This window comes from Chrysemys picta, chromosome 16, assembly GCF_011386835.1.
Source record: "Chrysemys picta bellii isolate R12L10 chromosome 16, ASM1138683v2, whole genome shotgun sequence".
NCBI classification, from domain to species: domain Eukaryota; kingdom Metazoa; phylum Chordata; order Testudines; family Emydidae; genus Chrysemys; species Chrysemys picta.
This window is the reverse complement of record NC_088806.1, coordinates 13,539,356-13,566,519: the sequence shown is the minus strand read 5'-3', so window position 1 is coordinate 13,566,519 and position 27,164 is coordinate 13,539,356. Positions and strand designations below refer to the sequence as shown.

The 27,164-nt window shown below is 48.0% G+C and overlaps 2 protein-coding genes across 11 annotated transcripts in view; both read left to right on the top strand.

Annotated features, from left to right (window-relative positions):
- Positions 1-27,164, top strand: part of LOC135976036 (nascent polypeptide-associated complex subunit alpha, muscle-specific form-like) — a 1,165,876-nt gene that overhangs the window by 251,341 nt on the left and 887,371 nt on the right. The gene's annotated exons all lie outside the window — the stretch shown is intronic.
- LOC101946184 (zinc finger protein 436-like) overlaps positions 5,047-27,164 on the top strand; it is a 38,719-nt gene continuing 16,601 nt past the window's right edge. The window contains exons 1-4 of one of the 10 annotated variants that reach the window (XR_257232.5): positions 5,048-5,589; positions 13,334-13,422; positions 14,162-14,288; positions 15,755-17,333. Coding sequence is in view for 4 of the 10 variants with exons in the window: in XM_065569858.1 (XP_065425930.1) it covers positions 13,351-13,422; positions 14,162-14,288 (199 nt within the window). In the remaining 6 variants the exon portion in view is untranslated. The other 9 variants (XM_065569862.1, XM_065569861.1, XM_065569863.1 and 6 more) reach the window with 9 other exon arrangements.

Genomic DNA, 27,164 nt, shown 5'->3' with positions numbered 1-27,164 from the left:
TTCTCCTTTGCTCCCCTTATTAAATTATCTAAAATTGAAATATTTTCTTCGCATCCTGGAGCAGAGATAAATCCTTTTTGTCTATTGCAAATGTTAACTGAAATCATCACTCTTTTAGCTAAAATTTTTGTATACATCCTTATCCACACAGATCCTCTTGTTAATGGTCTCCATGAGGATAGTTTCATAAGTTCTTCCTCCTTTTGCACTTTTGGGATTAAAATAGTTCTATTTTCTTTAAAAATATCCGGGACTTGCCTATTTAAAAAAACCATACATTAAAAATCTTAGTGAGAATTAAAGTGTCCAAGTTAAAAATAATCCCATAAGTCATTCACTGTAACCTTATCGGGGCCTGGGGCACTATCTTTACGAAACTCTCTCAGGACCTCCCTAACTTCATCCACCGAAATCGGATGTAGGTGAGTGTCCCTGACACTAGTTTCCTACCCTAACTCTTTTGCGCTGTCGTGGCTGCAAGTAAGAACCTAGCCCTAAGTGTCTGCAAGTGTGCTCCCCAACAAAACAACAAACCCTGACAATAAGGCCTTACTGGTATCAACTGGTATCAAAGTAGGAAGGCTGAACAAATTTTGAATAGCCTTGAGGAAATTGAATTATTATTAAAGGAAGATCAGATGAATTCGGTTGGGTGGGCAATGACAGAGAAGTTATGTAAGGCTGTGTCTACATTGCCACTTTCAGCGCTAAAACTTCTGTCATTCAGGGATGTCAGGACCACTACGGACCTCCAGCAGAGTTTCCTCTGGCTTCGCCCTGCCCAGGCATAGTTCACCATCTTTCGGGTCCCAAAACGTACGCTCATGCTCCACCTCCCCAATGGGGCGGGCGAGACGTTAGAACAATTAAAAATCTACATCAGAATGAGGGGGGCTCTCAGCGCCGGGGGAGGGATGGAGGTTTTCATGGAAGGGAGTTTAGGAGATAAATGAGAGGATTTTGCTCCAGCAGAGGGAGAGGCTTGGCAGTTTCATTTTTACCAAGTGAACCCCCCCCCCCGCCACACACACATTGCTCCCTGCTGCTGCTCCAGCTCAAACCCCACTGTCAGCCCCAGCATGTGACCTACAGCTTCCTGCTGACAACGCCCTTATATATCAGACACAAAATGCCCTAGACTGCCCCTTCTCCCAGTTGTGTCCTCCCCCGACAGAGCCCAGGACAACCCCTACCTCACTGGATCTCGTGACAGATGAGTGAGGATGCGCATTGCTGACACAAGGAGCCAAGTGTGCAGGCACCCAAGCAATGTAATAACTGTGTAAGTTTGGTGGACATAATTCTGTAGTACAGACATTACCTTAGTATTTCAGTCCGTGCATTGAGATGTGAGCATAAAACATCCACCCACAAATGCAGCAATTGAAATCCCCCAATTTAATATCTCTGCCCTTTCCAGAAAGTCATAAAATTCAGTTCATTCTTGCTAGCAGAGGGAAAATTCAAGTGATGCTAATGTTCACGATTGATTAAATAATGTTTAGAGTTTAATTAATATAATAGAAAAATAAATAGTGATTCCTCGACACAACACCACAAGGTGAAATAGGAGACAGACCTTGTCAGTAAAGTCTCTTTTCCCCAAAGATCCTCAAAATATTATTAATTCCCACCCCACCTCCATAGGACGTCTGTGCAGGTTAAGTGCCCTGCATCCATCTTCCCATTAGAATTGCCCTTGTTGGACATTTCCAGACCTGGACATTGGTGAAATACAGAATTTGAACAGCAAACTTGGCTCCTTGCACCAAGAATGATGTGGGGTTTCTACCGGTCACTTTCTCCTTTATAATACCACAGAGAAAGGTTTTTTTCAAAAGCCAAACCATCCCCCCCATCATCCCCAGTCAGCCAATGAACTAGGGGAAAGGTTATAGATAGCAGAGACCTTAGAAACAGTTAAGTAACAACAAGCCCACCAGACAAAGTGGCCGAGTAGTTAAAACAATAGCCTGCTAATCTTTTGTCATCCTTGTGAGCAGGAGCGGTAGAAGCCCCCTGAAAGTGTGGGGGCCACAGGCTCCCAAACTATGGCCCCACCCCCCCGTGCTGTCCCCTGAGGCTCCATCCCACCCCTTCCCCCAAGATCCCAACGCCACACCGCCCCATCTCCCCAAGATCCCGCACCCCGCTTGCTCCTCTCCACTCTCCCACAGTCCCTTGCTCTTATGGCTGGTAGAAAGTTGGAGGGCATAGTCCCCCCCACCTTTAAAAGCTGGGAGCCAGGCTCCCCTGCCTCCCCCCTGTTCCAGTACCCTTGCTTCTGGGACTATTTTTTTCTTCCCCCATCTCTCTCAACTAACTATTTCCCTCCTTCAGCACAGTGACAGCCCCCTCTGCTTCCTACACACAAAGATTCACACACAGACCTTGCAGGAAAACCTCACCAAGGAGTCAGAAGCACCTGAAGTGCTGGAAAACAGAGGAGAACTGATAGTGGGACCCAGAGAGGTTCCCCAGCAGATTAAGGAGATCCCCTGCTGCCCAATATCATCAATTTTAGGGAAGAAAAATTGGCATTGCTTTTGGGAAGCTGCCTTGAATCAGATATAAAATCATTATTCAATCTGAGATACGGTTACAGCATCCACAACCCTAGTGTCACAACTATTGAAATCGTTTGGTCCTTATATTTTACAAGCCACAGAAATAAAGGGATTTGAAATAAATCCCTTTTCAGAGTCAATGAGAACCTAAGGCTGGTCTACACTAGGGGGAGGGATCGATCTAAGATACGCAACTTCAGCTACGAGAATAGCATAGCTGGAGTCAACGTATCTTAGATCTACTTACCTCCTGTCCTCACGGCGCGGGATCGATGGCTGCAGCTCCCCCTTCGACTCCGCTTCTGCCTCTCGCCCTGGTGGAGTTCCGGAGTCAACGGAGAGTGCGTTCGGGGATCGATTTATCGCATCTAGACGAGATGTGATATATCGATCCCCGATAGATCGATTGCTACCCTCCAATCTGGTGGGTAGTCTGGACGTACCCTGAGGTATCTTGGGTCTTTTCATTTCTTAGACTCTGGCACCATAGTGTGGCCATTTAATTTTACTCCTTATAACAGTGGTCACCAACCCGTGGATTGCGACCGACTGGTCGATCCTGGCGCCTCGGCCAGTCAGTCGCAGTCTCTGGGCCGTTAAAAGTCCAGCGGCGTAGTGGGGCTCAGAGGCTGCCGGCCTGCCTGCCGTGGTCCCATGCCACTCGAGAAGTGCCTGGCTGCTGGCACATCTCTGCGACCCCTGGGGGAAGGGATGGGGGGTGAGGCAGCTCCATGAAGAGGCGTCCTTACCCATATGCAAAGTACGCAGCTGCGCAGGGCACAAGGAAACTTGGGGCACCAAATTTCCTGGTGCCCTGCACAGCTGCGTACTACTCCAGCCCCTGCCTCACTTCGCTCCGCCTCAGCCCTGCCCTCATCCTGCTCTGCCCCAGCCCCACTTCTTCCCACCCCTGAGGACTGCAGCAGGGCTGGGCCTGCACTCACTGGCAGAGGGAAGTGCAGGGACCTGGCCCCAGCCGCACTGCTGGTGAGTGCTGCGGGGTGGTTCCCCCCTTCCCCCTAAGCCAGCCCTGCCCTCCCCCGTGGAGGCCTGGGGCCAGCCCTCCCCACCCTTGCGGAGGCCTGGGGCCCGCTCCCGACCCTACGGGAGGGGGTGGGGAAGCTGCAGGAGGGGGTGGGGAAACTGCAGGAGGGCTCCAGATTAGCTAGGGACGGCCCTGGCTCCATGTGCTGCCCCCACCCCCAGCACTGTTTCTGCAGCTCCCATTGGTCAGTGGTAAGCGCCTCCCAGCCGGAGTCTGCACCTCACCTCCCCCCTGCACCCCACAACTCTGCCCCAGCCTGAAGCCCCCTCCTGCACCCAAACTCCCCCCCAGAGCCCACACCCCTCACCCCCTCCTGCACCCCAACACTCAGCACCAGCCTGGAGCCCCCTCCTACACCCAAACTCCATTTCACAGCCTACACCCCTCACTGCTGCATCCCAACCCCCTGCCCCAGGCTCAGCCCAGAGCCCCCTCCCACACCCCAAGCCTCTGCCCCAGCCTGGTGAAAGAGGGTGGGGGAGAGCAAGTGACAGGGGGGTGGGGGGAATGGAGTGAGTGAGGTGAGACCTCAGTAGATCCTGGGTTGATCTTAAGTTCAAAAAGTGACCTTGTGCGTGAAAAGGTTGAAAACCACTGCCCTATAACTAAAAGATTTATTTTGCAAAGAAATATTCAGTCCCTGGGGAAGACCCAGGAGCAGATCCTGCGTTCATCGTATCTACAGAAAAGGGACTGAGATATTCCCCGGGCCCCTCGATCGCAGGTAGGGTGACCAGACAGCAAGTGTTAAAAATCGGGACAGGGGGTGGGGGGTAATAGGATCCTATATAAGAAAAAAGACCCAAAGATCGGGACTGTCCGTATAAAATCAGGACATCTGGTCACCCTAATCGCAGGCAGCCTGTCTTTCGTGGTGCTGCTGCCCATGCAGCTCACTCCCAGCCCCCACTTGCTGCTGATGCCCCTAGGCCCAGCTGGGTAGGGTGTAAAGCCCTTTCACTCTGCATTGCCTAGTTTCCAAAACTTGGAGGGACTTCAGCTGCCTCTGTGCTGTGGGACCCTCCATCTCACTCCCAACTTAGCTCCTACGTGTCCAGGGGCTCTGCTCCCAGGAGAGGAACACTGCAGGGGGCTGGGTCCCTGTTTGCCTTTTGTCTCTTAACATGCACCGGGGTACCTGGAACTGGGTGACTGTGTGGAGCTGCCACTCACCGTCCTCTCCTTTGCCTCGTCTCTCACTGAATCCAGCATTTCTACTGGCCAGCATCAGCATCCCAAACACATCGCGCCCGCCTTCTCCTGCCACAGAGACAGCGTCCCTGCCGCGTGTCAACTGCCCGAGTCTCTGCGAGCTCAGCACTGGCTGCCCCTCTGTAGCCTCGGCACCTAGACTGTGCAGCTGGGACCTCCCCCCGCCCCCCGGACTCAGGGATCCCCTCCGGTCCCCTTCATCATCGGCCACCCCCGAGCAGCGCCGGGGCGGGATCCTCACTAGAGCCAGGGGCACTGAGCAGCACAACCCGCCCTGGCTCCAGGGGGCTGCGGCCGCCTCTGGCTGCGAGCAGGATTCAAAGCTGCGCGGGGGAATCTCAACGGCTGCAGCGTGCGCCCGGGACAGCCGGCCGAGGGGTAGCGAAGCCTCGGGGTCCGGGCAGGAGGAATCGGGGACTGACCCCATGGGCGGTACTAGCGCGAGCGCAGCGGCTCCAGCGCTGTCCAGCCCCGCGCAGGAGCGTGCCCCCCGGGAGCAGATCCCCGGGGCTGCGAGTCAGAACCTCTATCCTTCCCGCCCAGCGCGTACGGCCCCTCCTCCAATAAAAGGCTGAGTTTGACAGCGAGAACTACGCTTCCCAGTGTGCACCGGGAGGGGCCGCGTGGGCAGATGGCCCACTTCCGCTTCCCGCGCTACGGGAGCGCGCGTTGCCTGAGCAACTGGCTCGTCACTTCCGCTCTGAGAAGACCCAGGAATTACAACTCCCAGCCTGCCCCGGGGCTCTTTCGCCCTCTCGAGCCCAGGTAAGGAAGGGTCCCGGGATCAGCCTGACACCCTCCTCCCCCCCCCCCCACGAGACCCCTGGCCCTGCGCCCCTCCCCCGGCCAGCGCCCGTCTCTCAGGCTCCTAACGCGAACTCTTGTGTCCCGAGATCTCTGGGCCTGGCCCTGCTGCTCCCAGGGGTCTTGGGCAACAGCCCCCCGCCCCGCCCCGCCCCGCCCAGCCTCTGGCAATCGGAGGGGGCGGGGTCTCCTGCCTAGGAATGGCCTCCCCTCCCCATGCCTCGTGTCCTGCCTCCCCGCGGCCAGTGCCAGGATCCAGCCTCTGGCAATCGGAGGGATTGGGGGGGGGGGGTCTCCTGCCTAAGGGGCGAGTCCAGGGGCTGGTGTAGGGCAGCGGTTCACTTGCATACCCAAGTTTCCGATCTCGAAATAGCAGCGTGTCACAGCACACTCTGACTGGACGTGGCTAGTGACGTTCTCCTTTTTACCACATAATTATAAAATAGATGGAGGATGTAAACACTGCGCTTACATTTCAGTGTATGGTGTACAGAGCCGTATGTACAAGTCATTGTCTGTATGGAAATTGAGTTTGTACTGACTTCCCTGGTGCTTTTTATGTAACCCAGGGGTTCTCGAACTGGGGGTCGGGACCCCTCATGAGGGTCACAAGGTTCTTACATGGGGGGTTGCGAGCAGCTGTCAGCCTCCACCCCAAACTTCGCTTGGCCTCCAGCATTTATAATGGTGTTAAATATATAAAAAGTGTTTTTAATTTATAAGAAGGGTTCACACACACAGGCATTTTATGTGAAAGGGGTCACCAGTACAAAACCACTGATGTAGCCTGTTGTAAAACTAGGCAATAATCTAGATGAGTTGATGGACCCCCTGGAAAACCTCTGCATACCCCCAGGCGTACATATACTCCTGGTTGAGAACCACTGATGTAGGGGAACCCAGGCCCACTCCTTGTACCGGTTTCCAACCCTGTACCCTGGGAGGCTGGTTCGGCTTTGCTTACCTTGCATCAGCCTCAAGTCAGCTTCACTGGGTCACCACGTCCTACCGTGGTCCCATGGGCAGGAGTCAGAGAGAGGAAGTCTCCTTTCAGGTGTAAAATCAGCAACTGCTCCATGAAGGGTCAGTGCTGATGGAGCAATCATTGACACTTTCTCTAGTCTCTTTTTCAGATTTTGCCCCATTTTCTCTTTAATTCTCCAGTGTTAATTTAACAATCTCAGATTTGGGATTTTTTCCAACCATTTGACCTGCAGCAAATTTTCTCTCTTTGGGAAATTGTCCTGAATCATTCCCCAAATGAGAAGGGGCTTAATGGGTGCAGCTTGCAGAGCCCTGAGACACAGCTGCCTCTGGGGTGGCCATTTTCTGCCAGCAACAGGGCGAGGAAGGGGACGGGAGGAAAAAGTTCCCAATGGAGACTGTCCAGCCCAAGGTTACACAGTCCTGGCTACTGCTACCCCCAACTGCCCAATACAGCTCCCCCCAGCTGCCAGTCACCTGCCTGCCCCTGCTGCTCCCTCCTCCCCAATGCCAGGGAGTTTTCCTGCTTCATACTCCCCTCACGTACCCTCTTAAAGCACCTCCCCAAAGGTCTCCCTGCTGCCCATGTGAATGGTGTAGGGGTGAGTGGGGGGAATTATTACTGTCTGTTTATTGAACTTAGGGTCTCAGCCGATTGAAGTCACTAAAACACAGGATTGGGGACTTCAACGGTAGAGTCCAGGGAAGGGTCTTGCGGCCTGCAGCATGCAGGGGGTCAGACCAGATGATCATAATGGTCCCTTCTGACCTTAATGTCTATGAGTCTATGAGTCTATGTACAATCCCGTCAAACTGTCCAACACTCTCACTTAATATAAACTCTCTTCAGAGCCAGGTGGTTTTCTCATTATCAAATGTTTCTTTTTAGACCTATTTCTTCCCCAATTCTGAAAGATTGATATAAAATATCCTGTGTGCAGTGCTGTAGTAGCCATGGTGGTCCCAGGATATTAGAGGCTACCCCTCGCTTTGTGTGGTATTCTCCATCCCATTCCTTATGAATCCTAACATGATGTTAACTTTTTTGCTGGCAGCTGTGCATTGAATGGAGCTTTTCATTGATCTGTCTACAGCAACATGCAGATCCCTTTCTTGAGTTGTGTAGCCGATAATATGTTCTATTGATATTGCTAGGTGTAATGCATATTCAGTGGGGGTTTCTCCCCTCTTCCTAATTTGTATTTCCTCTCCCTACTAGTGCTGGGGTGTCCTTCTCATATAGGTTAGTGTATTAATGATCTCATTTTGGTGTCATGTGTCAATACGTTGCCATGGCACTCCTGTAGTCAGACATCTGTGGATGTTCTTTCTGAAAGCCAGTGTTAGCTCATGTTCCTCTGGTCGGCTGGTGTCTTTACGGATGAAATCCCCCCCTTAGGCACTCTATTTCCGGTTCCCCAAACCTTAGGGGTGACCCTTAGGCCATTTATCTGTGCCGGAGTTCATAGACCTCAAGCCTTATGCTAACTGCTGATGCCAGTGTCGTACAGGAGACAGGCCTGTGGGTCCCTTGCATTACTGCCGCATAAAATAAATGCTAAAGCTAGCTATATGGGCTACAGTTGATAGTTAATTTACCACCCAGTAGAGTTTATAAGTACCTCTAGTTTTTAATCTCCAATGTGCATTGCTTTGCATTTAGAAAGATAAGGTAGGTGAGATAATATCTTTTACTGGACCCACTTCAATTGGTGAGAGAGATACATTTCTGAGTTACACACAGATTTCTTCTTCAGGAGAATATCCTAAAAATTTGCCTCTCTTTCTCTCTAGTTATCTATTTCTAATTTAATATTCCCTGTGATTTTTTCCATGTCTCACTAATAATACAATATTAACATAAAATAGCCTCATTTTTTGACCTTTTCGAATATATTTAGAAAAGTTTTGCAGATGTTTCCCCATTTTCTCTCAATTTGTCAAATATGAAATTCACTCATTTTACCTCTTTACTTACTATTGACTATCAATATAAAATGCTTCACATCTTTTCACTTTCTGCTCTAATTTGTGAGAATTGATCCAAAATTCTCCATATTTCCACCCTTTTCTCTTTAATGACTTAACATAGACATCAGCTGTCAGATTTTGTCTTTTTCCATGTAATTATTAAATGTCTGCTAAAAAGCATCTCATATTTGGACATTCCCATGTTTAGTTGCAGGAAGTTCTCTTATTTTGGAGGGAATTTGTTGCCTTAGTCCAGGGGTGGGCAAGCTTTTTGGCAGAGGGCCACATCTGGGTGGGGAAATTGCATGCAGGGCCAGGGCAGGGGGTTGGGGTGTGGGAGGGAGGGAGTGCGGGGTGTGGGAGGGGGTACAGTGTGCAGGAAGGGGCTCAGGGCAATGGATTGGGGCAGAGGAGGGATGTGGGGCATATGAAGTGCCGGATTAACCTTTTGTGGGCCCGGCGCTAAATATATTTGTGGGCCCCCATGGAGGCAATGGAGCATGGTGCGGGGTGAGGTGGGGGGTCAGCCAGGGGCATAGCCTGGCAGGGGTGGCCCCGCTCTGCCCAGTCCAGTGGCACTATTTACATGCTGTCCCTCACAGCCCCCCCCCCCCCCCCGATTTCCTGTGGCCAGAATCCCCCCGGACCCACTATGCTCAGCACCTCCCCCTCCCCCCCCAACAAATGCACAGCATCCTGCACAACACCACCCTTGCCCAGCGCCCCCCTGCCCACAGCCCCACCACAACTGCCCAGCACCCTCAAGCCAGCACAAAACAGTTTCTATAGTACCTCACTGGTTACTCAGAAGTTCAAACAACGCAGTTCCCTTAAAGTGCCCAGCCTCAGGCCTCCGTCCAGACACATGTCAGATATGATGATTACTGAAAATCTTATCTCATCATATAAAAGAGAGGTTCTTCCAACCCCAAAAGGATCAGCCACATACCCAGGACCAACTATAACTTAGAGCTTACCCAAAATACACGCTTATAGCCAATCCTTATTAACTAAATTAAAATTTATTAAAAAAAAGTGTTGGTTAAAAGATCAATATACATACAGACATGAATTCAATTCTTGAAGTTCAGATACTTAGCAGAGATGAGCTTGTAGTTACCAAAAGTCCTTTTAGATATAGTCCATAGGTTATAGTCCAATGTCCATATTCAGGGTGACTCCAATCAGTGACTGGGGATCTCAATCCTTATGGCTTAAGGTTTCCCCCTCTTGAAACCCAAAGCAGATCTGAGATGAAGAAGGATTATGTCCCAAGGTTCTTATACATTTCCAGCAGCCTTTTGGCCTGAGAAAACAATAGGCTTAACTCTCCTTCTCCCAAACATCCTGGCAATTAGCACAGGGTCATTTATCCATTAAACAGTTCAGATGCAGGTTACCACAACCGTCAAAGAGACAGATAGTATTATTGTCTATCTCCCTCAAGTGTCTTCCTAAATACTAATACTCCTTTTTTGATCTTTGAAACAAAGCTATAGCAATAGACAAGACTTGTTTGCTTACATCACAAGCCCTGAGCAAACATCTCCCCTTTGATCTCTAACAATGCAGACTTGCATTTCAAAGCTCTATTCATTTATATATTTTCCTAACAAGTCTCTAAAGTTTGGCCATGGGTCAGGTCAGTCTGTGAGTTAGTTAACACTTTCTGGCCCTGTTATCTTTCAATGAGATATTATATCACACTCATAACGTCACACAGGGTCCCACAGGTGGTGGGAAGCAGAGACTGCCCAGAGCCGGAGGTGCTCTGTGCCCAGCCAGGGGACAGAGAGGAGCAGGGGGGTAGGACCAGGGGGTGGAGAGGAGCCCTTGGCCTGAAGAGCAAGTGATGGGTGGATGGGAGCCAGCTCATGTCTTGTATTTGGTTCCCAGACTTTGTTACTGGGAGTGTTTCAAAATGTCTCAGTTGTTTAGTGCAGATGGGATGGGTCAGTGCTGTAATAAAATGACCAACACTTCCTCAGAATAGAATCAGAGAACTGCAGGGCTGGAATGAACCATGAGGTCATCTAGTCCAGCCCCCAACACTGAGGTGTTTGTCCAACCTGTCCTTAAAAATCTTCAGTGGTGGTGTAGCAGTGTGGACTCATCCCTGCAGCGCCTCCTGCTGGTGACTTCCAGGAATTAGCTGATTCCAAGCTCCGGAGCACCCTCTGCAAGCCGGTGATCCGCTGTCCTCTGGCTCCGTGTACCTCCCAGGACCCCAGTGCCCCTTTCTCTGGGTGCTGCCCCTTGGCAGGAACCCCTCAGTCTTAGGGTTTCCCTTTCCCAAGGAACCCCCACCCACTATTCCCACCTCACCTCAGTATAAGGCTACTGCCAGTCTCCATCTAGCCCCACGCCCTGGGGCAGACTGCAGTATCAGCCTATTCATCACTGGCAAAGTTGGGTTTGGACCTGCTGCCTTGGCCTACCCCTGGGCTGCCCTCTGCAACCCCCAGTACCTTTTAGCCCAATGCTAGGCCGCAGCCTGGGGCTCCCCAGTGCCTCTGCCTTTCCCCAGCCCTGCTCCACTCAGGTACCCTGTCTCTAGCTCCCTGCAGCCAGGCCTGTCTCCCTCTGAACACAGAGCAAGACTGTGAACGCTTGGCTCCCAGCCTTTATATACAGGCCAGCTGTGGCCTGATTGGGGCGTGGCCCAGCTGCAGCCGCTTCCCCAATCAGCCAAGCTTTTAGAGCTGCAGCCCTCTGCAGGGCTGCTTTTAACCCCTACAGCCCTCTTTCAGGGCTGGTGTCAAGCCCTCCAGGGCAGGAGCGGGTGTCCACCCTGCTACAGGTGGCGATTCCACAACGTCCCTTGGTAACCTTTTCCAGTACTGAACTAGCCTTTGTCACAACTGAGTCATATGGCTGGCTCAGATTCAATGTATGATCCACCATAATCTCCAGATCCTTTTGAGTAGTACTGCCCCCTAGCCAGTTAGTCCCCAGTTCGTAGTTGAACAGTTGGTTTTCCTTCCTTAAGTGTAGTACTTTGCACTTGTCTTTATTGAATTTCATCTTGTTCATTCAGATGAACTCGTATTTATAAAGGTCATTTTGAATTCTAATCCTGTTCTCCAATCCGTTTACAACTCTTCCCAGCTTGGTGTCATCTGCAAATTTAATAAGCACACTCTCCACTCCATTATCCAAGTCATTAATTAAAATATTGAGTAGTAGCAGATCGAGGATTGGTTCCCGTGGGACCGCATTAGATACATCCTCCCTGTTTGTCAGTGAACCATTAAAATTACTCTTTGAGTACAGACTTTCAAGTACACCACATTTTCCTAGTTTGCTGATGAGAATGTCATGGGGTCTTCTGTCAAAAGCCTTACTAAAATCAAGATATGTCATGTCTACAGTGGCCCCCCCAAATCCATAAGGCCAGTACCTCTGTTAAAACCAGAAATTAGATTGGTTTGGCATGATTTGTATTCGATAATCTATGCTGGCTATAATTTATCACTTTACTATCCTCTAGGTGCTTATACATTGGCTGTTTAATACATTTTTCTTTCTGGGTATCTAAATTAGGCTTGACTAGTCTTTATTTCCCAGGTCTGTGTTGCTCCCCTTTTTGAAGACAGGTTTTATGTTGGCCCTTCTCCAGTCTTGTGGCACCTCACCATCCTCCCGGAGTTGTCAAAGATCATTGTTAACTGTTCCAAGATTGCTTCATCTAATTCCTCAGGTACCCCAGGATGAATTGCATCAGGCCCTGCTGACTTTAATACATTTAACTTATGCAAATATTTTTTCAACCTCTTATTTCCCCATTGTGGTTTCTGTTCCTTCCCCCTCTTGGTTAAGAATAATTAAGTATCTGGTCACAATTACATTTTTTTTTAGTGAATGTAAAAAGGCATTAAACACCTTTGTCTTGTTGATGTCATCTATTATTAGCTCCTCTTCTTCTCTGGTAAGTAGAGGACCTACACTTTCCTTCCCCGGTCTCCTAATATAATTTATAGAACCCTTATCTTATTGACTTTTTTGTGTCACTTTCAAGGTGAGTTACTTCATTTTGTGAGTTAATCTTTCCGATTTTGTCTCCACATGCTTGTGCAATTCTTTTGTACTCATCCATGGAAATTTGTCCATGATGCCACTTTTTATAGGATTCCTTTTTATTTTCTGGTCATGAAAGAGCATATGGTAGAGCCATATTGGCCACTTACTCTTCTTTCTGTCTTTCCTTCACATTGTGATCATTTGCTGCTGCTCCTTTAATTTTGTTGCTGAGGAACTGCCAGCCAGCTCTCCTGAACTCTTTTCTCCCTCTGAGATTTTATTCCCATGGGACCTCACCTACCAGTTCTTTGCATTCATTGAAGTCTGCTTTTTGGACGGCCATTGTCCTTATTCTGCTCCTCTCATGCCTTCCTTCTCATAGAACCGTGACATCGATCATTTTCTCATCACTTTTGCCCACAATGCTTTCCGCCTTCAGTTTCCTAACTCATTCCTTCATCCTCCTGTTATTGCTTCCATCCTCTCAAAGAAAACAGGTGGCCCCTGTACATTCCAAGAACTTATTGGACACTTTGTGTTTGGCTGAATTCCTTTTCTAACAGATGTCTGGGTAGATAAAGCCCCCGCTCCTCCATTACTGTGTTTTGAATTGTTCTATTTGCATGATAGTCTAGAACATCAGTGTGCAGGGAAAGATCCTGGGGGGAATTGTGCTGTGAAATGATTTCCTGTTCTGACATGTCCCCAATTGCCCTTTTTGCCCTAACAGGCTGCAGCGTAACATCCATGTTTTGCTCCAGCTCATTCTGTCTTTCCAGGGACCAGGGAAAGGAAATGGCTGCAGTGGAGCTATTTGAGGTAGGGATTATCAGGGAGTTGCTGGTGGGTTCCCTTTGGAGGGAGAAGGGCAATAAATACAGAGGGCACTTCTGAGGGGGCTGGTCTGGAAGTGGGAGGGGTCAGGAAATACACAGCGTGGAGAAAGGGACGGGGCCAGGACGTGATAAATCTGCTGAGATTTGTTTACTGTGATGCCGAGATCTCAGCAACAGATCCCTGTGGTTTGTGGGTAGGAATTCCCTAATTAGTCAAGCAGGAAACACGCCCCCCCCCCCCCCCCACACACACACACACACCCCGGACTGGGCTAGGGAAACTTACCAGACTTCAATACTGGAGCCTGAACCTACTAGCCAGAGGCTGCTTTGAGAGATAAAGGGGAACCCACCAGTGAGGCCTAGGGAAGATACCCCATCCCCTCCTATCCAGCTGCTGGCAATGAGGAGGGTGTTGCAATTCGCACCAGGGAGTTGTCCCTGGACCCTGCTGGGGTCTCCATCTCCTATATTAGCCTCTGGCTAGTAGGTGAGTGGTGAATGTGAAGACTCCTTCCCTCTCTCTCTGCTGGGAGGAGTGGGGGTGCTCTTTTTCTCCCTTCCCTTTGATGCTTTCTGGCTGCTGTCATGTGATGGGGTATGGGTGGAACTATGCTGCCTGCCTGCCTCCCACAGCTTCCAAGTGATTGGCCCTCCTCCCCTGTGAGTAGTGGGGTTGTCGGTAGGCAGCAGGTACTGAGTAAGGGGCTTTGTTCTTTCAGGGGCCAATGGCCTTCGAGGAGGTGGCTGTGTATTTCAGCGAAGAAGAGTGGGCTCTGCTGGACCTCGCTCAGAGAGCTCTCTACAGAGACGTCATGCAGGAGAACTATGAGAACGTGACCTCTCTGGGTAAGGATTCCTGTCTCCTTGGTTATTAGAATGGGAAAGAACAGTTAAGGTTCACAACACCCTCAATGTAACCTCAAATTGTGCCCTGTTTCAGCAACACTCCAACAGGCCAATGACATATATACTAGCACTTTACCCTCCCTGCTACAGAACACTTTGGGAACAGAGCACAGGAGCAGGATAACACAAAGTCCAACACCTTCTCTTTGCTAAGGCAAAACTTGGCCCTGGTTATAGCCTCTGCAAGCGGTGATCGAAGGGGGGAGGGGAGGGCGGTTAGCTTACAGGGATGTAGAGTGAACCAATGGGGCGGGTTTTCATCAAGGAGAAACAAAGAACTTTCACACCATAGCCTGGCCAGTCATGAAACTCAACATGAAGTCGTTGTTTCAAATTCATGCATTCTTTATTAGTCACAGAAATAGGGGGATAACTGCCAAGGTAGCCCGGGTGGGGTGGTGGAGGAGGGAAGACAAGGCCACACTGCACTTCAAAACTTATTGAATGCCAGCCTTCTGTTGCTTGGGCAGTCCTCTGGGGCGGAGTGGTTGGGTGCCCAGAGCCGCCCCCTCTCCTCCCCCTCCCCCCCGCATTCTTGGGCATCTGGGTGAGGAGGCTATGGAACCTGGGGAGGAGGGCAGTTGGTTACACAAGGGCTGCAGCAGCAGACACTGCTCCTGCTGCCTTTCCTGCACCTCAACCGTACGCTGGAGCATATCAGTTTGATCCTCCAGTAGCCTCAGCATTGCCTCCTGCCTCCTCTCATCACACTGCTGCCACCTCGCCTCTTGATCCCACCACCTCTCATCTTGCGCATCCCTCCTGTCCTCGTGTTCATTTTGTGCTTTCCTGGACTCTGACATTGTTTGCCTCCATGCATTCTGCTGGGCTCTTTCAGTGCGGGAGGACTGCATGAGCTCAGAGAACATTTAATTGCAAGTGCGTTTTTTTTTTTTTTGCCTTCTTATCTGTGCTAGCCTCTGGGACGGAGATGATAGTGGTAGCATTGAAACATTTGCAGCTGCAGGAGGAAAAGAAAGGAGAGTTGGGTTGACCATTTAAAAGGAGGGGCTAACGTTTTTGGGTTGACGTGCAGCACAAACTCAACTAATCCCCCCCCTCACACCCAATTCTCTGGGATGATTGCTTCACCTCTCCGCCCACCGGGTGGCTAACAGTGGGGATGATCATAGAATATCCAGGTTGGAAGGGACATCAGGAGGTCATCTAGTCCAACCCCCTGCTCAAAGTAGGGTCAATCCCCAGACAGATTTTTGCCCTAGGTCCCTAAATGACCCCCTCAAGAATTGAGCTCACAACCCTGGGTTTAGCAGGCTAATGCTCAAACCACTAAGCTATCCCCTATACATACAAGCATCTGATTTCTTTTCAGCCATAGGCACACAGCCCAGCAGGAACAGCCACCTCTGAATGTCCCCTTAATAAAATTCCCCTATTTCAACCAGGTGACCATGAATGATATCACTCTCCTGAGGATAACACGGAGAGATAAAGAACGGATGTTGCTTGACTGCAATTCCAGTAGCTTTACTGGCCGCGAATACATCCCAAGTCTTCAGGGCAAATTAATCATTAAACATGCTTACTTTTAAAGTTTGTATTATATTTACAAAGTTACACTCACCAAAGGGGCCTTCTCCGCCTTTAAGGTCCGGGAGCCTGGGTTGGGCGGGTAATGTATCCAGGTGATAAACAGTTCCTGGCCGTCGGGGAGAACAGTTTCTCCATTTGCCTGCTGTGCGCTATCTTCCTTATCCCCAAAATCCTCATCCCTGTAGCATGAGACTCCCTTGCAGGAGTCCACATACAGGGGTGGGGTAGTTGTAGGGGCACCCCCTAGAATTGCCTACAGCTCATGATAGAAGCGGCATGTCTGGGGGTCTGACCTGAAGTGGCCGTTTGCCACCTTGGTTTTTTGGTAGGCTTACATAAGCTCCTTAAGTTTCATGCAGCACTGCTGTGGGTCCCTGTTATAGCTTCTGTCCTTCATGCCCTTGGAGACGTTCAAATATTTTGGCATTTCGTCTTTTGGAATGGAGTTCTGATAGCACGGATTAGTCTCCCTGTATAGCGATCAGATCCAGTACCTCCCGTTCGGTCCATGCTGGAGTTCTTTTGCGATTCTGGGATTCCATAGTCGACTCTGCTGATCAGCTTGCCACGCTGGCCAAACAGGAAATAAAATTCAAAAGTTTGCAGGGCTTTTCCTGTCTACCTGGCCAGTGCATCTGAGTTGAGAGTGCTGTCCAGAGCAGTCACAATAGAGCACTCTGGGATAGCTCCTGGAGGCCAATACCGTCGAATTGCATCCACACTACCCCCAAATTCAACCCGGCGATGTCGATTTCAGCACTAATCCCCTTGTCAGGGAGGAGTATAAAATGCGATTTTAAGACCCCTTTAAGTCAACAAAAATGGCTTCATCGTGTGGACAGGTGCAGAGTTAAATCGATCTAATGCTGCTAAATTCGTCCTAAACTCGTAGTGTAAACCAGGGCTTAGACTTTCATAATGTCACCACCCCTTTACCCTTGCACTCCGGATTCCTTCACTTACCCTCACTGAGCATTGGAGACCATTAGCACATATGCCACCAGAATGCTGACAACACTCGTGGCAAGAACACACCCTTGTGCACCTTCATTGACACAACCTACAACACTTAGCACTGACGTGAGGAATACCTGTTCCTTCAAGATTCACATGCCCCTCTCTTCTTATCACAGTCCCAGCTCTGCCAAGCTGCTCCAACTGTTCCCTCCACTGTTCATGTACAGCTACAGCTGACACAGTGCGTATAGCTGAAGTGCATGGAGATAAGTGGTTGTATTCAAATCTGTTGAACACAACACGAACAATGGCATGTTCTTAGTCTTCCCTCCTATTGATCATTGATCCTTACATTTTAAGGCCAGGAGATACTATTAGGTCGTCTAGTCTGACCTTCTGTATAATACAAGCCATACAGTTTCATCCAGTTACCATTGTAGTGAGCTGAATACCTTGTGTTTTGATGAAAATATCTTCCAGAAAGACATCCAATATTGAGTTGAAGACTTCAAGAGATGGAAAATTTGCCACTTCCCTGGTTAGTTGGTAAACCTTTGCACCACCCTTACTGACTTATTCCCAGTGACGTTTGCTAGCTTCAAGGTTAGGGAGTAGGGGCAGAGTTAAGCTTCCTTTTGCAGGTGTGGTGTGTAGTTCTTCATTTGCTGGTTTTCAGATGTTTTAATTTTCACCACTCTCCACGTGCTGGAAGGGCATGAGGCAGCACTAGGCAACCTTAACTGTACTTTAATATAGTTTACAGAATCATAGGACTGGAAGGGACCTTGAGAGGTCATCTAGTCCAGTCCTCTGCGCTCATGGCAGGACTAAGTTATCTAGACCAGGGATCTTAAACTTAATTTACTTAGGGCCAGTGCCAGTCCTCAGATCCTCCCAGCGGGCCAATAATGTCACTCATGCCACCCAAAACTCTGCCCCCCACCTGCCTAAGGCTCTGGGAGGGAGTTTGGGTGCAGAAGGGGTGAGAGGTTGGGCTCTGGGAGGGAGTTTGGGTGGGGGAGGGAGTCGGGTGCAGGTACTGGGATGGAGTTTGGGTGCAGGCTCTGGTCTGGGGCACGAAGTGGGGGTGCAAGAGGAGGGGGTGGGGTTGCAGGCTCTGGGAGGGAGGAGGGGGCAGGGGTGCAGGCTCTAGGAGGGAGTTTGGGGGCGGGAAGGGGGTGGGGATGCAGGCTTTGGAAGGGAGAGTCGGGGGTGTGGCGCTTACCTGCGGCTCCAAGGCTGGGTGGGCCAGGGGGCCCCCAGGCACCGCTCCCCCTAGGCACCGCTCCCGCAGCTTCCCATTGGCCACAGGGGCACTAGGGGTGGTGGCAGTGCACGGAGACACAGCCCCACCCTGCCCTAGGGCTGCAGGGAGGGGCCAGCAGACATGTGGAGCAAGCAGGCAGATGCAGCTCAGGTCCGCTGCGCTGCCGGGGCCCCGGGCCATTTTAAATCGCCGGGGGGAGGGAGCACCCGGGGCGGCAGGTGGGGCCAAAGGAGAGACCTGGCCCCAAAACTGCTGGAGCCCCTCAGGCCACATTGGGGAGGTTTGCAGGACGCGAGTTTGAGACCCCGATCTAGACCATTCTTGACAGGTGTTGGTCTAACCTGCTCACAAAAATCTCCAGTGATGAGGATTCCACAACCTCCCTAGGCAGTTTATTCCAGTGCTTAACCACCCTGACAGGAAGTTTTTTCTAATGTCCAACATAAACCTGCCTTGCTGCAATTTAAGCCCATTGCTTCTTGTCCTATCCTCAGAGGTTAAGAAGAACAATTTTTCTTCCTCCTCCTTGTCACAATCTTTTATGTACTTGAAAACATATGTCCCCTCTGTCGTCTCTTCTCCAGACTAAACAAACCCAATTTTTCAATCTTTCCTCATAGGTCATGTTTTCTAGACCTTTAATCATTTTTGTTGCTTTTCTCTGGACTTTCTCCAATTTGATCACATCTTTCCTGAAATGTGGCACCCAGAACTGGACACAATACTCCAGTTGAGGCCTAATCAGCACAGGGTAGAATGGAAGAATTACTTCTCGTGTCTTGCTTACAACACTCCTGCTGATATATCCCAGAATTATGTTAGCTTTTTTTGCAACACTGTTGACTCATATTTAGCTTGTGGTCCACTATGATCCCCCAGATCCCTTTCCGCTGTACTCCTTCCTAGGCAGTCATTTCCCATTTTGTATGTGTGCAGCTGATTGTTCCTGCCTAAGGAGAGTACTTTGCATTTGTCCTTACTGAATTTCATCCTATTTACTTCAAATCATTTCGAATTATAATCCTATCCTCCAGAGCACTTGCTTGGTATCGTCTGCAAACTTTATAAGTGTACTCTGTGCCATTATCTAAATAATTGAAGATATTGAACAGAACTGGACCCAGAACTGATTCCTGCAGGACCCCACTCGTTATGACTTCCAGCATGACTGTGAACCACTGATAACTAGTTATACACCCACCTTAAAGTAGCTCCATCTAGGTTGCATTTCCCTAGTTTGTTTATGAGAAGGTCATGCAAGACCGTATCAAAAGCTTTACTAAAATCTTTACTTATGGACATTTAATTTCCTTGATTTAGTTTAATTGGACTTTTTTTGCCTCTATAACTGTGTCTAGTTTAGAGCTTTTGCCGGCAAGCTATGTCAGGTAGGGATATGGTTTTTCACACCACTAACCAACAGAGCAATGCTGAAAAATGCTTAATTAGTCCCATATCTCCATTCAGATTTGAGAGCACCTCAGAATATTGTTCTTAACACACAAATATTGATATGAGGACAAAACTTCCAAGAGAAACTCCTTCAAAATGTAAGCAGAATCCACAACACATCATCTGAAACTTGTTGGTGATAAGGCTCAGACTCAAATGTATGATGTAGCTCAGGTTCAATGGCCATAGCATGTCCTCTTGATCCAACCAATTGCTGTGACAGCAGATTGCTGGAAACCCACCAGCTGTTAACAGACCTTCATCTTGCTGCACATGTGAATTTCATTCTCTTTGACTCATCATTTGATGGTATAGGGAGGAGGGTTTAGGGTTTGTTAGGAACTGGGGAACCTCTTGGGAAAGGAGGAGCCTGTACAGGAAGGATGGGCTCCACCTAAACCCAAGTGGAACCAGACTTCTGGTATGTAAAATGAAAAAGTTCATAGACAAAATTTTCAAATAAGGGCTGGGGGACGGCAACAGGTGTGGAGGAATACATGGTTCAGACAGAGCAATCCCTTAGGGGAGGATCTTTTAATGGTTATTCTCCATATCCTAGTAAAGAGGAAAGGATACAAGTTCATAAGGTACACGTAGTAGCTGAAGAGAAACAGTCAAATGAGAGTCCTATTCAGTTACATCACATGAAGGCAGACAAATATTGACAACGTTTATAAGTTCTTGTAAACAGATGCAGAAAGGCTCAATCCTAAGATGAGTGAACTTGAGTGCCTGGTTTTAAATGAGGGTATTGATATAATAGGTATTACAGAAACTTTGTGGAATGATGATAATCAATGGCACCTGGTAATACCAAGATTCAAACTAGATAGGAATGACAGAGTAGATTGTGCTGGTGGGGCAGTGGCACTATATGTAAAAGAAAAAACTGTCAAATATAGTAAAAACAAGTTTAAATGAATGAAACTGCCATAAAATCAGAAATTCCATGCTTGAATAATAAGAGTATAGCAGTAGGAATATGTTACTGACCAGGATGGTGATGGTGATTATGAAATGCTTAGAGACATTAGAAAGGCTATAAAAATAGAAAACTCAGTAATAATTGGGGATATCAACTATCCCCATGTTTACTGGATACATGTCACCTCAAGATGGGATAAAGCTTTTAGATACCATTCATGATTGGAGCAGGTAGTCCTGGAACGCACAAGGGGAGAGGCAAGTCTTGATTTAGTCCTAAGTGGCACACAGGATATGATCCAACAGGTGAATACAGCTGAAGCACTTGGTAATAGAGCAGGGGTGTGCAAACATTTTGGCCTGAGGGCCACATCGGGGTTCCAAAACTGTATGGAGGGCCAGGTAGGGAAGGCTGAACCTCCCCAAACAGCCTGGACCCTGCCTCCTATCCGCCCCCTGACTGCCCCGCCCCCCGTTCCTTGTCCCCTGACTGCCACCTCCCGGGACCCCCCCTGCTCCCTGTCCCCTGACTGCCCTGACCCCTATCCATACCCCCACCCCCTGACAGAGTCTCCGGGACTCCCACACCTATCCAAACCCCCCATTCCCCGTCCCCGACTGCTCCCCCTCTCCCCAGAATCTCCGCCCCATCCAACTGCCCCCTGACTGCCCCCCAGGACCTCTGCCCCTTATCCAACCCCCACTCCCCGCCCCCTTCTATGCCGCTCAGAGCAGCATGTCTGGCAGCTGCTCTGCCTGGCAGGAGCTTGCAACCCTGCTGCCCAGAGCGCTGGTGACACGGCGAGCTGAGGCTGCAGGGGAGGGGTCGGGGGCTAGCCTCCCCGGCCGGGAGCTCAGGGGCCGAGCAGGACGGTCTCGCGGGCCGGACGTGGCCCGCAGGCCCTAGTTTGCCCACCTCTGTAATAGAGACCATAATGTAATTAAATTTAACATCCTGGGCGGGGAGGAGGAATATATGAAGAACTCCATCATAGTAGCATTTAATTTGAGAAAGGGGAACTACACAAAAGAAAGAAAGCTAGTGACATGGAAATTAAAAGGAACACTCACAAAAGTGAAATGCCTGCAAGCTGCATGGAAACGTATTCAAACCACCATCATAGAGGCTCAAAATAAGTGTACTCCAAAGGAAAAAAAAAAAAAAAACCCAAACCAGTAAGAGGATTCAAACAATATCACCAAGGCTAAACAACGGAGTAAATAAGGCAGTTAGAGGCAAAAAGGCATCCTTTAAAAATTGGAAGTCAAACCCTACTGAGGAAAATAGGAGCATCAATTCTGGCAAGTCAAGTGTAAAAATATAATTAGGCAGTCCGAAAAAAGAATTTTGAAGGGGAACTAGGAAAAGTCACGGACATTAATGCCAATTTTTGGAAGTACATCACCAGCAGGAAGCCTGCCAGACAATTAGTGGGGCTGCTCGGTGATTGAGGTGTTAAACAAGTGTCGATAAAGGAGGTTTTCAAATAAATTGATAATTTAAACATAAGTCACCAGGGCTAGATGGTATTCACCCAATAGTCCTGAGGGAACTTGTATATGAAAAGTGCAGAACTACTGACTGCGGTATGTAACCTCCCACTTATCTGCTTCTATACCAGATGATTTGGGATAGCTAATGTAATACCAATTTTTTTTAAAGGCTCCAGCAGTGATCCTGGCAATTAGCGACCAGTAAGCCTAACTTTAGTACCAGGTACATTGGTTGAAGCTATGGGAAAGAATAAAATTATCAGACACAGATGAACACGATTTGTTGGGGAAGTTAACATGGATTTTGTTAAAGGAAATCATACCTCGTCTATTAGAATTCTCTGAAGGGGGTCAACAAACTTGTGGACAAGACTAATCCTGTAGATATAATGTACTTGGACTTGTAGAACGGCTTTGACAATGTGACCTGTTGCTGACTTTTACTAAAAATATTTGTGATGACGTGGGGATCTGTGGGTGCCCACAGTGTCTGCATCAGGCAGCTGTGTAGGGGGTTAGGAGCTCCAGGGGCCCCCCACCACAGGATGCATGTCAGAGCTGCTGGGGTTCCCGCTGCTCACAGCAACCAGGAGCTATAAGGTACCCCTGCCACCCGCAGTTCCTCACCACCGCAGACTGAAGTCACAGGGGTCTCTGGAAGTCACAGATTCCGTGACTTCCGCAACCTCCATGACTAAATCGTAGCCTTACTCATAAGGAAAGTAAGAAGTCATGGATCAGTAACTGGTTAATAGACAAGAAACAAAGAGTAGGAATAAATGGTCAGTTTTCACAATGGAGAGAGGTAAATAGTTGGGTCCCTAAGGGATCTGTACAGATGACTCTGCCAAAATGAATATAGAGTTCAGTTTTGCTTTACTGAACTAACCAAGAGATCTGTAAATCCTATGTTCCAGTTGCCTAAGCAACGCGGTCTTGTTCTGAAAAGGCTGTCTTGGATTGCTGCAAATACCTATTGGCTGCAGCACCCCAGAAGAGATGGTGTATACAAGCAGTCTGAAATCATTTGGACTGACTGAAGTGCCATCATGATACAAAGGGGTGCTGCCTCCAGCAGGGCCTGTTTCAGAAAAGTGGAGCTGTGGGGATCACCCTACAAAAGGCAAGTAGCACATTATGGTTATGACTGCACTGCTACTGGGAGACATCCTCTCAGCCTGAATCCACAGACTTGCACTGGCAGCCATGATAGGGGGACCTGGGCCCACCCAACTCCACTGGGTCCCACTGGGTCTAACAGTGACAGCGTGGTCTGCCACTGGGTCAGTGTGGAATCCAATCGCAACATGCTGACCTTACATGGGTGGGAGATACCACTCACTCTACCTCCATGGATCACTTCCTGCTGGGTTTCCTAAAGCTGCAGTCATATGATGTTGGGGTCTGTGGGCTCTTCAGCACAAGTAACTCCCTGGGACTTCGACTCCAGATGTTCAGCTATAGGCAGCAGGTCTCCGGTCTGTGCCTCAGGATCTCTGGCTCCTGCAGAAAAGGGCTGGAACAGCTCCTGGGCTGGAGCCTCCACCAGGTGTCCTTCCTCCTTGGCAGTCAGTACTGACTGAGCTGGACTGCTGTCCTTTATACTAGCACAGCAGTTGGAGCATGCCCAGCATGGTCTGAGGGGCAGGACTTCCTCTGCCCATAATGTGGGATTAATCCTTTCCTGCCTAGTGTGGGGTATGTACACCCTGTCACAGGGGTACAGTAATCTGGAAAGCTTGAGAGCCACTGGTACAGAGGAGACTAGCTTATTCAGGAAAGCAGAAGCAGGGTAAAAAGGGAGGAAGTGCTGCATTATATGTTAAAAATATATACACTTGTTCTCAGGTCCAGAAAAGGGTGAGAAGCAGACCAGCTGAGGTTTTCTAGGTAAAGATAACAGGAATAAAAAATAGGGGTGACCTCATGGTCGGGGTCTACTATAGATAATGAAATCAGGATGAGAAGGTGGATGAGGCATTTCTAAAGCAAGTGATAGAAATATCCAAAATACAAGACCTGGGGTAGTCATACGGGACTTAAACTACCCCAATATCTGTTGGAAAAGTAATACAGCAAAACACAAAATGTCCAGTAAGTTCTTGGAGTGTACTGGAAACAACCTTTTTGTTCAAGAGTGTGGCAGAAGTAACCATGGGGACAGCTATTTCAGACTTCTGTATGGCAAGAAGGGAGGAATTGGCAGGAAATCTGAAGATGGAAGGCAATTTGGGTGAAAGTGAACATGAAATGATAGTTTTTTTATTCTAAGGAAAGAAAGGAGTGAGAGCAGCAGAATAAGGACTTCTAAAAAGCAGACCTCAACAAACTAAGAGAACTGGTAGGTACAATCTTATGGGAAGAAAATCTAAGGGAAAAATGTCTTCAGGAGCCTGGCAGTTTGTCAAGGATGCAATATCAAAGTCATAACTGCAAACTAACCTGATGTGAGGGAAAGAAAGGAAGAAATAAGAGGCCAAGATAGCACCACAGTAGCTCTTTAATGACTTGAAAATCAAAATGGAATCCTACAAAAACGTGGAAACCTGGACAAAATGCAGTGGAGGAATATAGAAGGAGAGCACAAGTAAGTAGTGAGAAAATCAGAAAGACTAAGGCACAAATGAGTTACACCTAGCAAGCACAGAAAGGCTATTAGAAAAGATTCTATAAATACATTAGGAACTAGAGAAAGACAAAGGAAGGTGTAGTTCCTCTACGTAGGAGGGAGCAAAAACTAATACCTAATAATTTCTTGATGTCATAAGTTATTTAATGCCTATTTTACTCCAGTCTTTACTAAAAGGGTAAATTTTGACCAGATACTAAACACAATATTAAAAGTGAAGGGGAAGGAAGACAAGCCAAAATAGGGAAAGAACAGGTTAAAGAAATATTTAGATAAGTTGAATGTATTCAAGTCAGTAGGGCCTGATTAAATTCATCTTAGGATCCTTAAGAAACCAGCTAAAGCAATCTTGGAACCATTAGCAATTATCTCTAAGTACTCCTGGGGAAGGGATGAGGTCCCAGAAGCCCGGAGAAGGACATGTATCTTTAGTATGTATCTTTAAAAACAGGAACAAAAAGGACTTAGTGAAGTCAAGACCAGTCAACTCCTACTTCAATACCTGGAAAGCTACTGAAACATATTATTAACCAATCCATTTGTAAGCACCTAGAGAATAATAGTGTCAAAAGTTATAGCCAGCATGGATTTGTCAAGAACAAATCATGCCAAGCCATCCTAACTTTGTTCTTTGAATGGGTTATGCTAGGGCTCCCCTCCACCCCACCCCCCTTGGTTCTTGTCATGCAGATAGAAAACAGAAGCCCAGAGTCCAAAGTGCAGGCAATGCAATGTTTATTGGAGTTAAAAAGCAGCATAATCTAGTTCTGTACACCAGCAGAGCTTTTCCTTCCCCTTCCTACCCCCCTCCTTCTTAGTAGGCTTAATTATAGCTCTAGTGCACGCCCTTGGCACCACCCCTGGCCATCTATGGTCAAGTTCCATTTTGAAGGATCTTGAGTCTGAGGGCTTTGGTACCACCTCTTTTGTATCCCATGGGAGGGGTAGGGAGTGAGGTTATGTACCGGCCAGGGTTACCTTTTCTTTGGCTTTTTGTGTGTCTTATAGTCCTTCCCGTCCCCCCGCCCATCCTCTTGCCCCTCCCAACTGGTTGCTTGACCTTGTCATGGGAGAGGAGTTGGGCAGCCGTCAATTATACACTCGCATATCAAATTCCCACCATATCTAGCAACACTAACTCTATTTCTTACCTTTTCTTGTTATACTAAAAAACCTTATGTGGCTGTAGGCAGAAGCAACACATAGTATCTTTGTTCCTTGTTCACATATGTCAATAAAGATATAAGGCACAATTGTATGTTAACGACTTCAAAATTCAAACAGGCAAATAAAACCCCGTTTTTTCTTTTTTCTTTGGGATCCTCCTGCCCAGGTATCCTGAGAAAAGCATAGGACATATGGTGGCACATTTCCTGATAGGGGCAGGCATAAAGATGAAATGTGTTGGTGCTCCATTTGCCCCACTGCCCACTGTGCAGTATAAGTGCCCTGCACCTTCCCTCATACAGACCTACCACATATATTTCAAGTAGTATTTCAGATTCCCTTTAATAATGTGTCCAAAAAGGTTGTCTGTTACACTTTTGTGGAGTGCCTATTACATTACTTATATGTTACAATTAGTGGTTGTGCTTTGTGTGTCTGTGAGGAAGTAGTAGATTTGATATATCTTGATTTTAGTAAGGTTTTGACATAGCCCCCTGTGATATTCTCGTAAGCAAACTAGAAAAATATGATCTGGGTAGCTAAGATAGATCACAACTAGTTTAAAGACTGTACTGAAAGAGTAGTTATCAATGGTTTACTGTCCAGCTTAGAGGGTGTATCTTGTGGGGTCCCACAAGGATAAGTTCTGTGTCCAGTACTATTCAATGTTTTCGTTACTGACTTGGATATTGGAGTTTAGAGTATGCTTCTAAAGTTTGCATATGACACCAAGCTGAGAGGGGTTGCAAGCACATTGGTGGACAAGATTAGAATTCAAAATTACGTTTACGAATTGGAGAATTGGTCTGAATGAACAAGATTAATTTCAATAAAGGCAAATGAGAAGTGCTTCACTTCGGAAGGAAAAATCGAATGCACAACTACAAAATGGGGAATAATTGGCTAAGTGGCAGTACTGCTGAAAAGGATGTAGGGCATATAGTGGATCACAAACTGAATATGAGTCAACAATATGACACAACTGCACAAAAGGATAGTGTTCTGGGGCTACTAATAGTAATTTGATCTATAAGGCACTGTAATTGTCCCGCTCTACTCAGCACTGGTGAGGCCTCAGCTGGAGTACTATGTCCATTTCTTTGTGCCATACTTTAGGAATGATGTGGAGAAATTCAAGATAATCCAAAGGAGAGCAACAAAAATGATGAAAGGATTAGAGAACCTTACACAAATGGAAAGGTTAAAAAAAACTGGCATGTTGAGGAAAGAAGACTGAGGAGGGACCTGAAAATAGTCTTCATATATGTTAATGGCAATTCTTAAGAGTACGGTGGTCAATTGATCTCTTTGTCCACTGAAGTTAGTAGAATAAGTAATCATAGTAATTAGGTCTGTCAAGCAATTAAAAAAA